General features: G+C 52.5%; 1 protein-coding gene across 5 annotated transcripts in view; it reads right to left on the bottom strand.

Annotated features, from left to right (window-relative positions):
- Positions 1-18,985, bottom strand: part of PLXNA1 (plexin A1) — a 115,370-nt gene that overhangs the window by 65,399 nt on the left and 30,986 nt on the right. For all 5 annotated transcript variants that reach the window (XM_058844770.1, XM_058844771.1, XM_058844769.1 and 2 more), the window contains one exon: positions 500-640. In XM_058844770.1, the coding sequence (XP_058700753.1) occupies positions 500-640 (141 nt within the window). The remainder of the gene's footprint in view (positions 1-499; positions 641-18,985) is intronic.

Genomic DNA, 18,985 nt, shown 5'->3' with positions numbered 1-18,985 from the left:
CACCAGATCCAGATTGGGTCTGTACCTCCAGTTAGCTCAACACAAGCAGAGGCAGAGACCAAGGAGTGCACACCAGGAGCCTGGGGGTGCACCAGCCCTATGTCCCCTCTGCCCTGTCATGCAAAAGCAACTGCTCCAGAGGACAGAAAGCTGTTTACAGCAAGGAGCTCCTGCTGACCCGCAAAATCCTTGCTCAGGAGGGGACGGCCAAAACAAGGAGGAGGTTTATGGCCAGCCACTCACAGCAAGGAAGGGTCAGGAAGCCCTTGGTCCTCAGGGACCATGGGAATTTCAAGCAGCTGCTGCTAACAATTAAAGCCTCAGGACAGTGTTTCTGCAGGGAGGAGCTGCCCCAGAGTCCCTAGGCAGCTCCAACCCAGGAAGCAAAGGGCAGACCCCTGTAGAGAACTGCCCAAAAGCCTTCCCAGCACACAGGACTGTAGACTAGGGCTGCAGTGTGGGCTGCCAAGTCAGAGAGGACTGCTGACCCCCCCCTTACCTGTTTCTCAGTCATGGCATAGATGTGCTGACGGTCAGGGCTCAGCACCAGGTCTCGCAGGATGGAGCTGCCTTCATGTGCCACAACATTCTCGTACTGCAGAGCTTGGTGCTTCCTCTCAGCTGGCAAGTCCACGAGGATCTGTGGGGAGAGCAAGGGGGGATAAGCATGATCCCTCACACACCCAGGATGTGGGATACAGAATGTGCCCCATTAGGGACACCACTCCTCCACCCTACACCAACATGGTGATTCCACAGCCCCTGCCGCACAGCGAACTATCAGCTGCTCTGCAAGCATCTCAACCCTTTCCAGAAGGCCAAACTGCAATCCCTCCTTCACTTTACTACATTTGTCTGGTGGATTTGCACCACATTCATGCTGATGGCATTCATCTCTCTCCAGGGAGGGAGGATGCACCCCTGCTTCTCACATTGCACCCCACTATGTGCTGCTGCTCAGCCCCAAAGCCCCTCCAAGTTGTAGCATGGAGCAGATGAGTCCCCAGCTTGCAGCAAAGCACCAAAGCCCATCTTGCCCCAGGGGTGCTGAGAGCAGCTCACACATCACAGCACTCCAAACCCTGCCAGGCAGAACGCTGCAGCACACACAGGCTGGGCTCCCATCAGCCCATCCATCAGAAGAAACACTTGGACTCGTGACTGGGGAAGTCAAGAGGGTCTCAAGGAAGTTGGAGGTCAACAGAGGTTCAGAAAGCACCTTTGTTCTCTGAGCAGGAACCTGGTGAAGGCTTTAATCTCCTTATGGCTCACAATTACGTTAAAGCTCTTCCTAAGCACAGTGGTTCCTGGCTGTCCTGGCGATCAGCGCAGCAGGAGGCACCACGAGGCTGCAGGCACACAACCACACAGGGCTGAGCTCACCCTGCCACTTGGCATACCCTGACTGGCACCTCCACGAGCTGCAAGGATTTTCTGCTCATGCCATTACTTGTGATAGCCGCGGATTTGGGCTGACCCTGGCACAGGACAGCCTCAAGGGGCACAGTACAGAGAAATGCTCAGAGGGTCTGATCTGCTCTGATGGGATGGGGTGGGGTGGGATGGGATGGGACGGGATGAGATGGGATGGAGCCACACCAGCCAAACATTCTGCAAAAATCCCAACAGTAGGCAGTGAAGCATCATGCCCAGCAAGATGGAGCAAACTACTTGTGATCATCTCCATGCTGGTGCTGACACACACAGAGACCTCGTCCAGCATCCCCATCTGCAGGACTCAGGATCCCCCCACAGGAGAGGGGAAAATCGGCTGCTTGGAAGCACCCCCCAAGTACATCCCACAGCCCTGCCCTGACTGTCACACCCACTCCCACGGCCCAGCACATCCATGAGAGCCCCCTGTGCCCCATGGCAGCCACCTCAGCATCCCAGCCACCTCACCCCTCCTGCAGTAAATTGCCGCCAGCATTTGCAGAGTTTCCAATCAGGAGGATACGGGCTGGGAAAGCAGGATCCCGGTGTGCAGCTGATTAGCATGGAAATGTATGCGGCTCACAAACAAACCGGGGCCCGTTTAATTAGAGCGGCGCCTTTGATTCACTGCCAGCCTCCTGCATGCACCAGCCCCGGATTATTTTTAGGCAGTTTTACAAAACAAATGTATTTAATTAAGAAAGAGACCCCTGAGCAACCAGAGAGAGATGAGTCCTGCATAGCAGTGAGCAACGGGGCTGCCCTCTCTCCAGGGATGTGACAACTGGGCTTGCAGGGCCAGGCTGACTCTTGGGAGCTCACAGCACAGCCAAAAACCCCCTGTACCTCCTTCCACAGGACTATAGAGCCTTCACCAAAAGCCAAAATGGTCCTGGTATTCACCCACCTTCTCAGCATCCTTTGCTAGACCCCTACACAGACTTTGCTCCTCATCAGCCCCACACTTGGTACCACTGTATATTGGGGAACCCAGAGGTGCTAAAGCCTCTGCCTGCTTTTCTTGCAGGGGTGTCTTTCTGCCCAGGTCCAGAACCAAGTTTGTTCCTACTCCAAACAGATCAGAGGAGGTCAAGCTCCAGACACCTGTAGTATAGGGCCATGTGGTACCCTGCCCAGTGGTGTCCCTTGCTGCTGGTACCCAGCATCCCCCCCAGGGCACAACCCTGCCTCCCCACATCTCCTCCCAGCTCTCAGTTCCTCCCCTACAAAGTCCTTCCCAAGCCAGCTCTGTGGGGGAGAGCAACAGGGAGCACCCCTTCCACTCCCCAGCAAGGCACCATCTCCCACCTCACTATGGCAAAGTGACAAACGCACCTTTCCAATCCTTTTATGGGCCACAGTTGCGGCACAGAATAATCGATACAGTTTTACCCTGGTTCTAAAATAGATCTATGGCTGGATGTTGCGCTGGCAGTAATTTTTAACTAGCGGGGTAATTTCCCCATTACATTATTGCACTGTGCAGTGCTGGGAAAGAGAAAGAGATGTATTAAAAAAACAACAGACATGAAGCACTTCCAGTTAATTTGAGGCTCCAGGAAGAACCTAAAAATACTCTCAGTAGTCAAACGAGGCTGGAACCCAGCCTGACACACATCAGGATGTTCTGGTGGGGCCATGCACACACAAGAACAGTTCTCTCCCCCAGTTAAGGACAATCTGTGTTTGGGAATCAGGAAAATGAAATCTGGAAGACTTGGTAATCAAAATGTTTTCTGGTTGGCCAAAGTGCAGGGCACAGAGGGAGATTGTAAGTTAGCTCATGGTAGGAAAATGCATCCTAACACTCCTCTCCAGCATGAGATCACAGAACCAAAGAAAGGTTTGGGTGGAAGGAAGCTTATAGATCATCTGGTTCTAACACCTCTGTTCCAGCTCCCTGGTTCCATTATACCAGGTTGCTCAAAGCCCCATCCAGCCTGGCTTGAACACTCCTGGGGGTGTTCCCACCCCTTCCCACAACTGCCATGAGCAACCTGTGTCAGCAGATAGACCCCAGACTCTCCCCACAGGACCCAGCTGCCCAGAGCACCCACTGCTGTGCAGACAGAGGTGGGAACCCAGCACCAGGGCCTTTCCAGCAGGATTAGCCCAACACGAACCTACCCACCCCGGCCAGCCGGATAAAGATGGGCTGCTCGCACTATAGCATGGTGGAACAGCACAAGGAATGCACAAGGAGCCTCTCATCTCCTACAGAAACTGGAAGGGGCCACTTTCCTCCCCCTCCCTGGACCCGCAGTGTAGCTGGGAGCAGGGAAAGGGGGAGAGGATGCAGTTTAATCAGAGCAGACCCCCTCAGAAACACACTCCTTCCTGCCCACCCTGGCTGCCTTCCCACCCAGGGGAAAAGACATTTACCATAAATAAATAAATAAATAAATAAACATATTAACCTTTCTCCTCATCCTGATGCTGATATAATTACCCAATACTAATAATTACTCGCACTAATTTCTTGCTCAGGATTCCTGCCCTTGCTCCTGCCTGCCTCAGGCTGGCTTCAGGCAGCAACTCAGTGGTGGTGCCTTCTCCCAGGAGCTGCAGGAGCCCCAAGGGGCTACTGGCTCCCGGGGCTGTACTGAGGCACAGGAGCAGGAGTGAGGGTGGGCTTGAAGGGCTGCTGCCTTGTTAAGGACATGGGGAAGACCAGAGGCATGAAATGATAAACTCCCTGCCTGGGGGAATCATCTCAAAGCAAGCCCAGAGGCTGCTCTGCCAGAAACCCATGTGCACACCCTCCCCACCCAAACAACGAGCCCACCCCATGGGGCCAGCACCCAGCATAACTTCAGTCTAAGAGGGGTTTAAGACCTGCACCCCCAGAAGCTGAGAACCCTGTCAAAGGAAGGATGAGGGAAAGGATGGGGTGCAACACTCCAACCCCTGGTGACCCCAGTGCAATGAGTGACTGCACACCCCAGCTGGGCATATGCAAAGTCCTCTCCCAAGAGACCAAGAGAGGGTTCCTGGGGATGGCTTTGTCTTGCCTGGAGAAAGGAGTTGCCATCCCATACAAGGCTTTGGGGGAGGTAAACACATGGCCTTTGCTATGAAACCGCTCCTTCCACTGGAAGGAGTTTCTCCCCTGGGCAAGGTGCCCTTCAGGCTAGTCTAGGTGAGGAGGCACTTCCCCACTGCCATAACCACTGCTGACGAGCCAGCCGCCAGGAGAAAAATCCCCCAACATCCCCAGGGCACCAGGAATGGGTACAAGGCAGAGAGAAGCATCTCCCCAGAGCCGACTTTTGGAAAGAGGCAATGAGAGGAATGCAGGGCAGCAGCCATGACCTGGCACCCACCCAGTGCTGGCAGCGTACCCAGAGGAGGACTGCACTGGAGGACAGGGCTTTACAGCTCAGTCTGGGCCAGGGACACCAGGTGGAGAGGGAGGAAGCACAGCCAGAGAGGGAAGGCAACTGCAGACATGCCAAGGCTGCTTTTGGATTTAGCACATGCCAGCAGAGATCTGAGCAGGGTCTGGGAGGTGTTTGGGTGGGCCACTGGCTCCCCAAAGGACCAAAACCACATTTCTGGGGGCCCACAGAGAAGGTCCCCAAGAGACCCAATCTGACAGGGAACACCCCTAAGCCCAGCTCCAGGAAGAGGGGGCTCTTCACTGCCCCACAGCCAGTCTTCCCATGGGCCCTCCCACCCCAGCCTTCCATCTCCCCACCTCCAGGCTCTCAAGCCTCCACCCTGGGTCCCGAGCGGTCCCCCGCAGACCCCTCCTCCGGGCAGGAGAAGTGCTCAGCCAGGCTTTGTACTCTTATCTGTGCAGGGCTGTGATTAATTCGCAGCGGCTGGCAGCAGCTACAAGAGGAGGGCGCTTTTGCCCGCCTGCCAAACTTCAAAGGCAGGGACTTATCTGCCTGAAACACACTCTGCAGCCTTTTCACGGGGACCCTTTCCAGTTCCACGGGGCTCGCACGGTACTGACAGGCAACGCGAAAGAAAGGCTTATTTATGGGAGTGCATTTCAAAGCCTCCCCTCTTCCCTCTCAACACATGCTGAGGGAAGCAGAGAGTTCCCCAGCCCCAAGGATCTCCACTGGGGACAGAGATTAAACAGGAAGGGACAAGACACGGCTATGAGGAGAGGATGCTGGAAAGAGGACCCTGCCCTAGCTCTGCCCATGTCCTGGTCCCCTGTCATCTTACCAGTGAGCAGCTCTGTAGCACATTGCTCAGCTGGGAGGAGGAAGATGCTTTGTCCTGAGTGGAAGGCAGAGAGCAGCCCCAGGAGTGAAACCTTCCCCTCCCAAGGCCATTGGTGCTCACAGCTCAGGCACCACGGAGGCCCCAGGCTCCCACACCCAAATCAGCAGGTGCACATGTGCCCTCCCTGAGAGCAGGGCCGTGTGAACACCCCCAGCATTCTGCTTTGATTTTGGCACCATCGGCATAGGATAGGCCAAATATAACCAGAAGAGGAATGGGTCCTGGCAGAGCTGCCCCTGCAAGCCATGAGGCCACCTCCCAGAGGCAACAGAGGGCCTATGCAGCCTGGCCACATCGGGGCAGAGGTGACAGCTGCTGCACAGTGTCACAACACCACGCTGACAAGCCTACAGCTGGAAAAGGCACATCCCGTGGCCAGCCAGGGGGGCTCACAGGGAAAGGAATGGCCTTGGCAGGTCAGCCTGCACAGCCCCTCCTGGCACATGGCTTGGGTCCACCCCAAGGCAGTAACACAGTGTGGGGACAGCAACACCACCTGCCCCTCCACATGCCTTTCCCCAGGACAAGCAGCTGCCACACACACACACACCCTTCTCCAGTTTCCAAAGGAAGGGAAAGGATTTAAATTAAATTCCTGAATCAGCTGCTCCAAGGAGATGCACTTTCTTCTTCCCTTCACCCAGAAAAGTGCAACAAAAGGCAGGGACAGGAGCAGCTGCAGGGCCATGGCATCATCTGTCCCATGGACACAGCCTTGGGAGCTGGGGGACACTGGCATGCTGGGGGTCAAGAGCAGGGAAGTCAAGGCAGCGGCTCCTGCTCCCTCCCACTGTATTTCAGGTTACCAAACATCAGCATCCAGGGTGGTGAGGATTTGCCTCTGGCTTTGCTCAGGTAACCAGGGAATTGCCATCAGGAGTGCCTAATGGCTTATGCCATTATGCTCATGCTTTACCAGGGCTAACTCTAGGGCTGCTCTGTGCCATGGGGCAGGAGCTGAACACCCCGCAGAAGGGTACGGGCAGCCAGCAGCAGGGCTGTGGGGATGCATCTTGCAGGGGCTTGTCCCAGGGCTGATGACAGGATGGGCCCCACAGAAACATCCCAGCTATGCAGGGCAGGCTGGCAGCTGACACCCCGGGCTCCCCCAGCCGGCTGGCCAGCCACCTTCCCTGCCACCCTGCCAGCTGCCTGCGCAGGACTGCACCAGCATCAGACACACGCCCCCCGCCAGACGGGCAGGCAGCTGTGGGCTGCTCGGCTCTGGCAGAGCTGGCTTCTGCCCTCTCCACCTCCTCTGCAAGAGAAGGTTTCACTGACCGCTCACACAGGGCTGGGATGCTCCTGCCTCATCACTAACCTGCCCAGGAGCAAGGTAAGCTGCCCAATTCCATCCAGTGAAACCCATTCACTTAATTAAGATGAGTACAAGCCAGGCTTTTGTCCTGGGCCCAACATCACCCAGAGTTGGAGAATGTTGGGACTTTAATCATATTGGTACAATAAAGCAAAAAACAAGGAGATACTTAACCTAAATCAAAGCTCAGATGCTCAGCAACAAATCCAGCACCTCACCGAGGCTGGCAGATGTGACACAGGTTCACCCAGCTGGTTTCAAAGCAACTGTGCTTATCAATGTTCCCTTTCAAAGCCAGTGTGTCACCCCCAGGCAGGATCCTGAGCCCAGCCATGTGGGCTGAGGACAGACACACTCACTGCACCTCTCTGGGAGGTAGGGTGGGAGCTGGGTGAAGCACTGGCGTTTGCCATAGGAAAGAGAAGAGAGAAGGAGGCAGGGCAGCAACCCAGCAGGCCCCCAAAATGCAGCAACACCTTCCCAAACTTCTCAACTGCCTTTTCCTTTCATTTAAACTCATTTCCATCTTTTCCTCTTGTTCAGCCACCCACACAAGTGGTGCTCCACCATGCTAAGTGGGCTCAGCAGAGCCAGTTATACCAGCACCAGCCCACGCGGCACAGCACAGGACTGACCAGCTCCGTGCTCACCATCTGCAAACCTTCCCAAAATCTCTCCTGACCAGGTCTGCTAGCATTGCTCCGTTAGCAGGATGGGAAACACAGCCCAACACACTGTTCCAGCAATTCTGACAGAATTAAGACACTGTCAGAAAAATCCTCCCCATCTTTCTGTACCAAAACTGAACTGCTGGAAAGAGGGAGCAAGTGCCAGGATAATGCACAGGAGAAGCACCTCTGGCAGAGTCAAACCCAGGTGTGGGAGGGACTGACGGATGGTGAAGTCACAATGAAGTGGTAGGAGGAATTACAGGATCCCACTGGGAGCCACACAATGTGTGATGAGTTAAGGCAGTTGCCCCACTTTCATCCCAAATGAAGTCCTAGGTCCCATCCCTGCCAGCCCCCAGCCCCACGCCCCACAGCAGCTCCGGCAGTCTTGAGCCATTGATTTCTCAGTTTTGCCCTTCAAAAAACCCTCTTGGCTCAGAGCCCAGTTCATATCGTCTAGTCACTCAGGAGCAAAATATCTCTATTATTATTGCAATTATTTCCCAATCAGCATCGCTCAGGGCTGAGGCAGTCAGAGGGGCCCCCAACAAGCAAATCAATGGGCAGGCACTGCCCTGGGGCTGCCAGGGACCAGGCAGGAGGCACTGGCAGCTGTTGAGCGGCACAAGGGAAGGGGGATGGGGGCCCCAGGGACCCCTCCATGTGAAGCAATGACCTGGCAGGGTGGCAGTCTTTGCTGACCCCCAGCCAAGCAACAGTGATGGAACTTAACCTCTGCACGGAGAGGGCATGCAGCCACCGAGCCTGCACGATCTGGATGCTCCTCCAGGGCTCTGCCTCCAAGGCTAAAGAGAACTGACAGGAATTCCAGGGTGTCCCTGGGGGCAGCATGGCAGCTGCCAAGGCATCAGTTCCCCGGGGAGGGAGCTACAGTGCATCTCAAAACTACACCTCCAGCAACACAGTGCCTGCTCCCATTCCAGCAAAAATATCCAGTGAAACCCCAGCACCACATCCCACCAAAGAAATGTCCCTTGCAAGGGAGAGGAGCACAGGCAGGAAAGACAATCCTGCTTTTTCTCAGCCTTGGGAAGAAAGGAAAGAGCTCTAGAGGTAGGAAAGCCCAGTAATAGGAGAAGGAATTTTAGCCTTGCAAAATGGAAGGTAAAGGCAGGAAGAGCACAAAGCAAAATGCAACAGGGATCTTCTCTCTGCATCCCACTGTTCTCCATGTAAAAATAAAGCCCTGGGTGACAGCAGTGAAGGGCAGAGCACATCATAGAAATACCGGATTATTTTTTCTCCTGTTCATTAATTACTGTAGGCATCCCAAGAGTCTCAGCAGGCCCCAGGCATGAAAGGCATGAATGAAGCCATGGCAATGTGTCACCCTCCCAGCTCCCACAGGATTCAGGCTGCACGTGACCAGCCTGGGGCGAGTTAATACCTAAACCTTCCAGAGAAGGCCCTGGGGAGAAAGCTTTCACCTGAAGGACTCAATACTGAGTTTTCAAGACAAAAGCCATCTCTTCCACTACCAAGGCACTGGCTCCTCCAGAGATCACATGGGGACCAGCCCAAACCCTTGGCTGCTGGTCCCCTTTGACATCACAGCAAGCAGAGCAGACCCAGAGCCACCATCCCAAGCCTCTCCATAGCTTAGAAATTGCTATTTATTCTGCAAATCAAAATTATTTACCTCTTAATGATACTGCTCAGCTCAACAGGGCAACATAAACTTTCTTTCCTGAGCTTCTGTCAGCTTCTGCCCAGATATGTAACCAGACCAGTATAACCTCAACATGAATGCCAAAGGCTTGTCCCACCACCCTCACCATCCTGCCCACCTGGGACATGGAAATGATCAGGCAAAGTCTCTGCCTGTGGCCAGGGACTCAAAGCCTTGCTGCCTGAGAACAGGAACGGGGACCACCCCATTTCCAGGGAAAAAAAGCAGGGAGGGAGTAACAGGCCTTCAGCAGGGCCATGTCAGGGAGGAAGTATGAGCTTCCAGAGCTGCAGTACAGCTGGAGATCAGCTGGATCCCTCCTCCCCTCTCGGCTCCAGGAAAATAGCTTCTTCCTTCCTGGTCCCTAAACACCACAGCAGCGAGAAAGAGCTGCCTGAGGACTAGCCAGGGGCTGCTGGCCTTGCAAACAGAGGAGCCAGTGGCAGGAAAAGCCCACAGAGCGGAAGCAGAAGAGGGACATACCCCAAAGGAGGATTTGTTTCAGGGTACTCCCCCTGATCAGCTCCCCTCCCACCCCAGCAGCCCCGCACACACATTCAGCACCAGTCAACCCCTGTTTCAGTGGGACTGCCTGCACAGGCACAAGGGCTCATATCTGCATTTACCCATCCATCAGATTCCAACACCTTCTGCAGCCCCATCTCAGCCCCCCACTCATTCAGCTCCAACCACATAAGTGCACCAGCCACTATTTCCACTGCATGAGAGCCAAAAGCCATTTCCTGCAGCCAGGTAAATATTATAGGTTCCTATAATAGGAACAAAATCCACTGCACATTCACCTCCACACAGGGAGAAGGACAACACTGATGGCATGAGGGGTTCAGCTTCACCCATTTAACACCAGCTTTGATCCCTTCCTACCTATCAGTCCTCTTTTTACTGCAGCTCTGGGCTGTCCTAGTGTTTTATCTCCATGGACAAATCACACCAGACTGCCCAGGAAAAGCTGATAAGCAATAAACAATCAGGGTCTAAATATCGCAGGGCACAGTGACATTACATATTAGGAGCCAGCACAGGCAGCAGGACTGGGCATGCAGAATCTCTTACAGATTCAATGACAAAATCATACATTACACCATGGACCCCATGTGAATGCAACGCCTGCCATCAGGAGAAGACAGAAAGTTACAGCCACACATTTTTTCAAACTTTTGTGATCAACAGCTCCACTATCAACACGGCATAATCAAAACTCCAGGTCCTGCCTTTCCTCATAAAACAGTCCCTGCTCCAAACACAAACACTTTCAGGATTACAGAAGAAATCCTCCAACATTCCATGGCCAGTGATCCTGGTGATAACAGCCAGCTAAGCCTGGCTTCACACTAAGTACACCAGAGTGCCTGCAAAAATTTTGCTTGCAATAGACTTAGACCCTTTTACTCCAGCTTGAGCTCTTGAAGCTAAATTCCCTGGTCTTCCTTTTTGTTCACATTTTAAAATTTCATTCCCATACTCTAAACTTCTGCCCCTCCTACAGCATTTCCAATGCAGAGAGCCACATCCCTGGCTACACTAGACCCTTCTATGCATTTCCAAAAAGCCAAGGGAAAGCTATGGGGCCATGGCTCCCCACCATGCAGAACTCAGACCAAAGAAAACCACTTGTCTGCAGTGGGCTCCCTGTTCAAAATCAGGATGGAAATTAGGCCCTTCAGCCTGTGCATCAGAGCAATTTCGAACGAGAGATTGAGAAGATTTAAATATAGAGATTGCTTTCCCTAAGGATGCTGCTCAAGATATTTAAGAGCTCAGGTTTTACACAGCATGGATTTCCTTTGGAACTGATGCAGAACTCCCTGCTCTGCTTCTGCAGGTAGCAGTGCCTTCTGCAGGCTCTCAGGGAGCACAGGGTCCTGTTGGCCAACACAGAGCCCATCACTGACCACAGGGTGGTGTGGCCAGAGGGGTGCAGAGAGGCTGGACCCCACCCTGAGCTTTCCAGGTGTGATAGCACTCAGCCACAAATCATCATGACCTCAGCTCTTGCAGGTCTGTGCAATGGGAAATGAAGAGCCTGGCTGTCTCCTTAACAAATTCCTCCTGTGAATGCAGGGCTGCTCTCTGAAAGCCCAGCTCTTGGTAAGACCAGACCAGAACCACATGCCACATTCAAAACTAAGTTCTCAGAAGATCTTCAAGGAACACCTACCACCCCCTCCACCATTCCCAGGGGATCTCAAACGGAGGTGCTACCCACCAGGACTTGCCAGCACCTTGGATATGGAGCATTCCCACACAGGAATGCAGTTGACACTTGGCAGCCTGGAGAGAACTGGGCTGGAGTCAAGAATAGCTGGACCTTACCAGCCTGGTGCTGGAGGGAAAGGAGATGGGGACAGGCAGACCGCGCCCGGATAAACAGCTTTATGCCGAGATGCAACCCTGGCAGACACCCATCACATGCCTGAATATCTGTAAATGGAGGCCAAGGGGTGGGAAATGATGTTAATTAAAGTTTTAATTACTGTAACCAAACAAGTAGTATAATTACTTTATTCTCACAGAGACTTCAAACTGATTAAGGACCACGTGCACAATCTTCGGGTTGATGCAGTTTTTAATTAAACGTGCCATCGAAGATGGTGAGGGGTGGGCAGGACGATGGCTCAGCCCTTCCTGGACCTCCAGGGACCTCATGTGAGGAGGGAGCCCAGGCTGGCAGAGACACGTGGGTCAGCAGCAGACAGTGCCAAAGGCAGCTGCTCTGGGAAGACTGAAGCTGCAGGGTTCACACCAGTGTCTTGCAGGCATAGCTCCTCTCCTACACATCAGCCCTCAGCTTCACATTCCCCCAAAACATCTACCTTTACAAACATTTCCAAAACAGCCCCACAAGGGCACTGAAAATATTAATAAACTGGTGCTGCCAACTGGAGGGAATGATTAAAAAACAATTTTGCAAAGGTATCTTTTTCAAATAATAATAATACTAAAAGACAAAGCAGTAGAAATTAAATTCCCAGTCCCCTACCTCAAATAAATAGTATCAGAATTTGAAATGAGACATAATTACCCCAGCAAGGTTAAAGCCACTAATGCACACGGAATACAGAATCACCATCCATCATAATCATATCTCATATCGCAGCCATTATTTATAATTAGGAGGTACAGTTTAAAAAACACATAAAGACGCCCATGCAATGCAGTAATTCTTCTGTTATTGCTCCTGGAGGGCCAATCCTGCTCCGATTTGTGGAGTCCAGAATCAGGCAAAAGTAATTCCCTAAAAGTCATTTCCAAAAATCTCCTCTCATGGAAGGGGAACCCACCTCAGCCCACCCGCAAGCCATGCTGGCAGCAGTATGGCACATCCAAGCTGCACTGGGTTCCTCCCAGCCATTTCAAACCAAAGTGGGTTCACAAAGCATCCAGACAAGGATTTACAATTTTTTTCCCCAAATGTCAGTGTGGGAAGAGTGGAGCTGAGCAGACAGCAGAGCCACAGCCTGGCTCAGCAAGGCAGGGACATGCAGACCTGGTGGGCTTTGCCTGGGCTTTCTGCTCAGCTAGGTGGTTGGGGTTTTTTTACCTATTTTCAAAACCACAGAACAAGTTATAGCAAGAGCTGGGAAAACCAAAAGCTAACCCTAGAGCTGCTGAAAGCTGCCCTCCTTTGAAGTGTGGGCTTTGCAGTCTGCCCCCATGCCCCAGTGAAATATTAACAAGCTTCCGGTGAAGCAGGAGGAAATTACGCTTAATATATTCTGGGGAAGTCCGCAGACAGCAGTGCCTAAGCAGCAGAGCCTGGCTCTAGAGGGACCTGCCTCCAAATCCCTTCTCCTGCCAGCAACAAGGAGCAGCCAGTCTGCAGCCCTGCAGGGACATGCAGCAGCTCCATCACACACACAGGTGCTGAGCAAAGCCTTGCTCAGTAAAGCACAAAGCCCTTGCTCAGAAAAGCACAAACCCATGGACACGGTGGGGTACACAGCTGGTTCTGAGCCCCAGGAGTCTGGGAGAAGTGGATTTACACCCTTTGATGACAAAATAGAAAGCAACAGTGGTTGGGCACAGTGTCCTGGGGACATAGAGCCGTGATGGCAGAGGTGACAGCAAAAGCGCAGGTATAAGGACACAGAGATAAAAAAGGCATGAGCATATGTGTGTAAATCTAAGGTACAGTGTTTTTGTGGATGGAAAAGCAAGCTGGGATAAGGACAGGGAAAAGCTGAGGCACAAGTCTCAGGCTCAAGCGGCCCCAAGGAGCTCAACCCCCAGCAAGCCAAAGCCAGCTCGCCCCACCAGTCTCATGACTCTTACTCACAACAGAGCTGCACTTTCTCAGAAGTTTCATTAAGCTGTAAAACAAGAAAAAAATAACAGGGAAGGAAAAAAAAAGAAAGCCAGCTTGCAGATGCACATACAAACACACACCCCCCAGAACCCAGGAAACACTTTCCAAATTAAAGTTGCTGTAGAGAGCAAAACCTCAGCAAAGTTTTCAGCCCAGATCCCATTACAGGGGGTGCTGTGTTCCTGCAGCACAAGAGGATCAGAGGCACAGGGAGTAGTTGGAAGGAGGACACAGTCAGAAAGAGGGGCTCTGTGCAGAGCAGCATCGCCCCACTGCCACAATGAGGGGAGAATAACCCTTTTTGATGTTCAGACACTGTGCCCACCTTGCCATCAGCTCTCTGGGGCACACTGTCTTCTTGCATGGTGAGTACCAGCCTATGCACCTCATCACAAGGATTGACCTCCAGAGCTGCATACAGGGGACACAGGGCACCTCTTGGGCCTGCCCTGAGCATTTTCCAGCTCCTCCTCTATTTCAGACAGCCAGTGTACCTCCCAGCATGCCAAGGACCTGCAGGCTTGCAGGAATCAATAAGTTTGGGGAAGACCACTTTGGGAATGCCAGAAAGGGGATACTGCCCATAAGACTATGGAGAAGGAATAGTGCTAAGCCAAAGGGGAGTGGGTCATGTCCCTGCAGCCATTGTTTCCCCGAGCCCTAAATGGTCAATCAGCAGAGCACCAGGCTCTGTGTAATATCCTTCAGACATTTCAGCCCTGATAGCACACACCAGAAGGACTTTTAACATCAGTGGAGGCTGAGTTTACTGCAAGCAAAAGCAGCAGAGAAAGGAGGAGGTGCTTTGCAGGCTTGGGCAGAGGATCACTATTTGCCCGTCCAAGTGCTGAAAACTAATCCCCCCTTCCCCCTTTCTATCCCATTGAAAACTTGACAGAACCTCCTAGCGCTCTGCAGTTGAAATTGGCAGGTCTTAAATTAATTGACTGCAATTTTACACAACAACATGTTTAGCTGTGAGCTGACCCGCAGCCCACTTGGCTCGCCACCGCTCCCCAGACACTTTTCAAGCAGCCTCCAAAACTTCATAACACATCGAAGGCGAGGCGAGCAGGCTGCCAACGTGACCCTCTCCCTGCCAAAAGCCAGCCCTGCCTCCCCTCGCCCCCACCCCGACCCTGCTCCAGCTCCTCCGGTGTTTTCTCCCACTCTTGTTAATGGCTCGTTAAATTATTCTTGTCATCTCCGAGGATTTTTGCTCCTTGAAACGCTGAGGAGCACAGGGCAGGCTGGGTTACGGGCCCGCTGCTTTACCATGGAAACGGCAGCCATGGGACCAATGCAGGCAACAGGAGTGAGAAAAGTCAGGGTGGTTTTTTTATTTCAATCCACCCTGACGTATTCCTGTTCTCCTTCTGCTTAATACCCCAAAGGACAATACCCAAAGCTAAAGATGATGATGCAGTGGCAGGTTTGTGATATCCCCACCCAGGACTGAGTACTTGGGGTAATGCAAAAATACACAACCCCAGCACCCAGGAACAAGAAGATGCCTGCAACCCACCTCCCACCCACCCAAAAACCACCATGGTCCTCTTAGAAGAGGGTCTTGGGGGGCACCATCCCTCATGTGCAGCCTGCCTGCGACCGAGCCCCCAGAATTTGGGGCTGGTCCTGGCTCGAGGTCTCCCAGCCCTTCTGCCAGCTCCTGCGAGATGCTGCGGCTGCCTCGGCCAAGCACCCCGGTGATGAGTCAGCCCCAGCTCCCAACCCTAATGCAATCCCATCCCCAGTGCTGGGCAGGCAGCTTTCCAGGGCATGTCCACAACATGAAAGGCATGCTCTCGCCGCACTGCTGCGTTGAGAGCTGGAGGAGGAGAAGAGAGCATCGCTCCGGCTCTGCCGAGGACTTGGGTCGAGCAGCTGACGCTCTGCAAAAGCCAAACTGGGGGTGGGTTGTTTGTGTGATTTCATTGCTTGAACAAACAGAAACATCCTGTATGTGATTAAGAGCCTTTATGAAAAACACACCAGCACTGAACCCCACAGCTGGGACCAAAGGTATGGCTGTGGCTGGAAGGCAGCACGCAGCAGGGCTCGGCCGCTCTGGGGTGAGCAGAGCTCCCTGGCAGGTTAACACAGCCACAGCACCCCAGGGATGTTTCAGACCATGCACAGAAACAGACATCCCCACTAGGAAATCACCTCCCCCATAAAATGTCAGTTTTTCCATGCCAACCTCCCCATGCTCTAGGGAGCAAGAGGCACAGCAGGGTTACTGACAGCCCAAAAGCTGCAGGCCATGGCTGCTCCAGGAGAGGCAGCCAAGGCTCTAACATCACTCTGAAGCTTTAATTCTTTCCTTTATCACCTTCTACCCCAGGATATCAAAGCACTCCACACGTCTCAGGATTGTTCCTCCTTTTGGCTGCAGGCATCACCACCCACAGCTGGCACAGAGAAGAACTGGGCAATGTAGGCAGGAGAAGGGAACTGACCACATCCACCACCTCCTCCCTTCCCCCCCACCCCGCCCCAAAAAAGGGAGAACTCCAGCTCCTGCCAAGAACCAGGACTTGCCTGGACTTGTGCAGCCATCACCTCCACAGCCCCTGCCCTCCACTCCAACAGAGCTGCCTCGAGGGAGCCACGCCAGGAAAACACATGCTTTTGTTTAAGGAGCACAGGCTGAGCAGGGAAAAAAGCACTTAAAGTTACACACTCACACACCAAAAAGAAAAAGAAAATTGAAGTTTTGTAGTTGTTTCTCTTTGGCAAGATTCAAAATAGGGTAAGGCTTTTGTTTTGCTGGGAGGCTTTAAAAAAAGTGTATTTTATCCAAATCATCCTTGAAACATTCTTGACATTTATTACCAGAAACTTTTCCTCCAATTAATTGCCTCTACACAACTATCATTTTCCTGATGAAAAACAACACCAGAAACTCGCAAGCTATTTAAAAAACATTTGCTCTCTCTCTGTTTCTCCCTGGTCTTGAGCATAAACAGAATTCAGGAGGTCAGAGGGGTCAAAAACAACAGTTTTGACTCAACAGTCTTGACCAGTGTGAGCTACCACCCATGGCAGGGACACTAAGGGCAAGACCTGGAGCTCAGTAGATACTGCAAAAATGCCTCCGGTCCTCAGGTATGAGGTGTCACCTCTGGCTCCAACTCAGAAATGCACAGTGAGCCAAGTCTCAGCTGAAAAATCATGTACTTGGAGATTTGGGCTGTGTTTCTAGCCATGGCTTTCATAGCACAGTGGTGAGGATGCTCACACGAGTGTGACAGCACATGAAAGGGGGAACCAAGCCAAGCAGAGGTGAGTGGAGATTCTTCCATCGACAGCCACCCAGGCAGATAAGGTCTCCGGGAGTACCAGAGCTGTTTGGATGCTCTTTATCACTTCCACTTCTGAAATAAAGCCCAGTCTCATCTCAGCATCCCAGGAGGGCAGGCAATGGGCAACAACAACATCAGCTGCATGAGGGGTGAAAGGATGAGGGTGCAGAAGAGAAGACAAGTCGTGATGCTGGACTCCATGAAGGGAGGGACACAGATGTGCTCTGCCTCTGGGACAAATGGCTAAAGAGCAGGGGGACATGCTCAAGGCACAAGGAGCAACACATCCAGCAGGGACCACAGGTGGTGGGTGCCAACCCAGGCTGTGCCAGCCCTGCCACAGCCTCCAGCCAGAAATGCTGATGTTGCCATACAGCCAGGTTACCACAATTTAAGGAGCACACCTGCAAATGGGCAGCAGCACCACATCACCACATGGTGTGCCCTTAGCCACCAAGGTGAGCCACACTCTGAGGCTCAAGCAAGCACATTTACCCCTCCCCATTCCCTGCTTCTCCATCCCCATGCCAAAGGCAGCAATTTTTTTGCCCTCTCTTAAAACAAGAAGCCCCTGGAGGAAGAAGCCAAAGCTCACACATCCTGCACCAAAGCTGACTCATCCCCCTGGGAGAGTCCAGGAATCTCATTCCCAGGTTACGTGCTCCAGCCACAAGCTCACACTTTCCCACTGGCAGATTCAAGGAGGGAAAGAGAGGCAGGAAGGAAACTCCCAGCTGAGACAGGGAGTGTTTATCTCACCTACTAGAAACACATATTTAATTTTAAACGTTGAGCGTAAAAACAAGATCCCTTGAGGCTCATAAACATACCAGAAAGAGAAGGAGAGCAACATGGAGTAATCCTGGAGAAAGAAAGGGAGAATTCAGTTTGGGAAGTTCCCATCCCTCACACAGGGTGGGGATCAGCTGGCACAAGCCATGCATGCAAGGTGCAGTTTTCAGGGGTTTGGGTCTTTTTAAAGGACTCTGCTTAGCTCTCAAATAAACCATCACAGGCGTCACCCTCCCCCAGGAAACCAGGGGTGGTGGCAGTAAGCCCAACCCAATCCAGTGTTTGCATCCAGGGGGGCAGAGGCTGCTCCCCTCCCTCTGATAAGGAAGCTGTCAGGACTAGATGCCTCCAAGGTCCCACATCCCACCATCCTCACCAGGGATGCTGAGCATTTCTGTGTGGCTGTCACCAAGACACCCACTTTCCTTAGCTAATTACAGATGCAGTCACCCTGGCCAAGACACAGACCTATTTCTGGAAACTTTCAAAGAAAAATAAATACATATGCAGAAAGAGAGAGACACACATGCGTGCACACATCAAACTGCATCATATTTTCCTCCATTAATTTTTTCAGTTGCATTCTGCTCAACAACTACCAATTAATTTTTGACAGAAAGCAAAAATTCAAGAGAACAGCCAGGCGCTGACCCAGCCTCCAAGATCAGCAAGACTGCAAACTGTTCTACAGACCTCAAGCTTGCCCACAAGCAGCTCTGCTGAGCCAAACATCCATCCTCAGAAGGATTTGGCTGTCTTTCAGTAAAAATTTAGTTTTAAGTCCTGCTTGAGAGGAGCATCAGCAGTGACACGAGTTTAGTGGAGCTCAGGTTTTGATTGGGGTTGCTGCTGGGAGGGTTGGGAGGATACAGAAGGGACAAGGGAGGACTGAAGATGAGAAAAGCCCTGCTGGATACATATGGATACTGTGTCCTTCAAGGCCAGAAGCACAACATGGGTTTCTCCAAGGAAGTGACATCCCTGTGTCTCCAGCTCCCTCCTCCCTGAGCTCCACCAAAGAAGAGCCACGCCAAAATCTCATGTACATTTAACACCATCCCTTCACCTATCCCTAGTCCAGCTCCCACTGCCACAGCTCCAGAGGTCCATCATATCCAGCAAGGACTACAAGCTGTCCCTAGAAAGGCAAGGAAACCCCTTACCTCGGGAACTGCCTGCCCACGGAGCAGCATTACCAGCATTAAG

Source organism: Poecile atricapillus, chromosome 9 (assembly GCF_030490865.1).
Source record: "Poecile atricapillus isolate bPoeAtr1 chromosome 9, bPoeAtr1.hap1, whole genome shotgun sequence".
In the NCBI taxonomy this organism is placed as follows: Eukaryota; Metazoa; Chordata; class Aves; order Passeriformes; family Paridae; genus Poecile; species Poecile atricapillus.
This window is presented reverse-complemented; position numbering and strand designations above follow the sequence as displayed.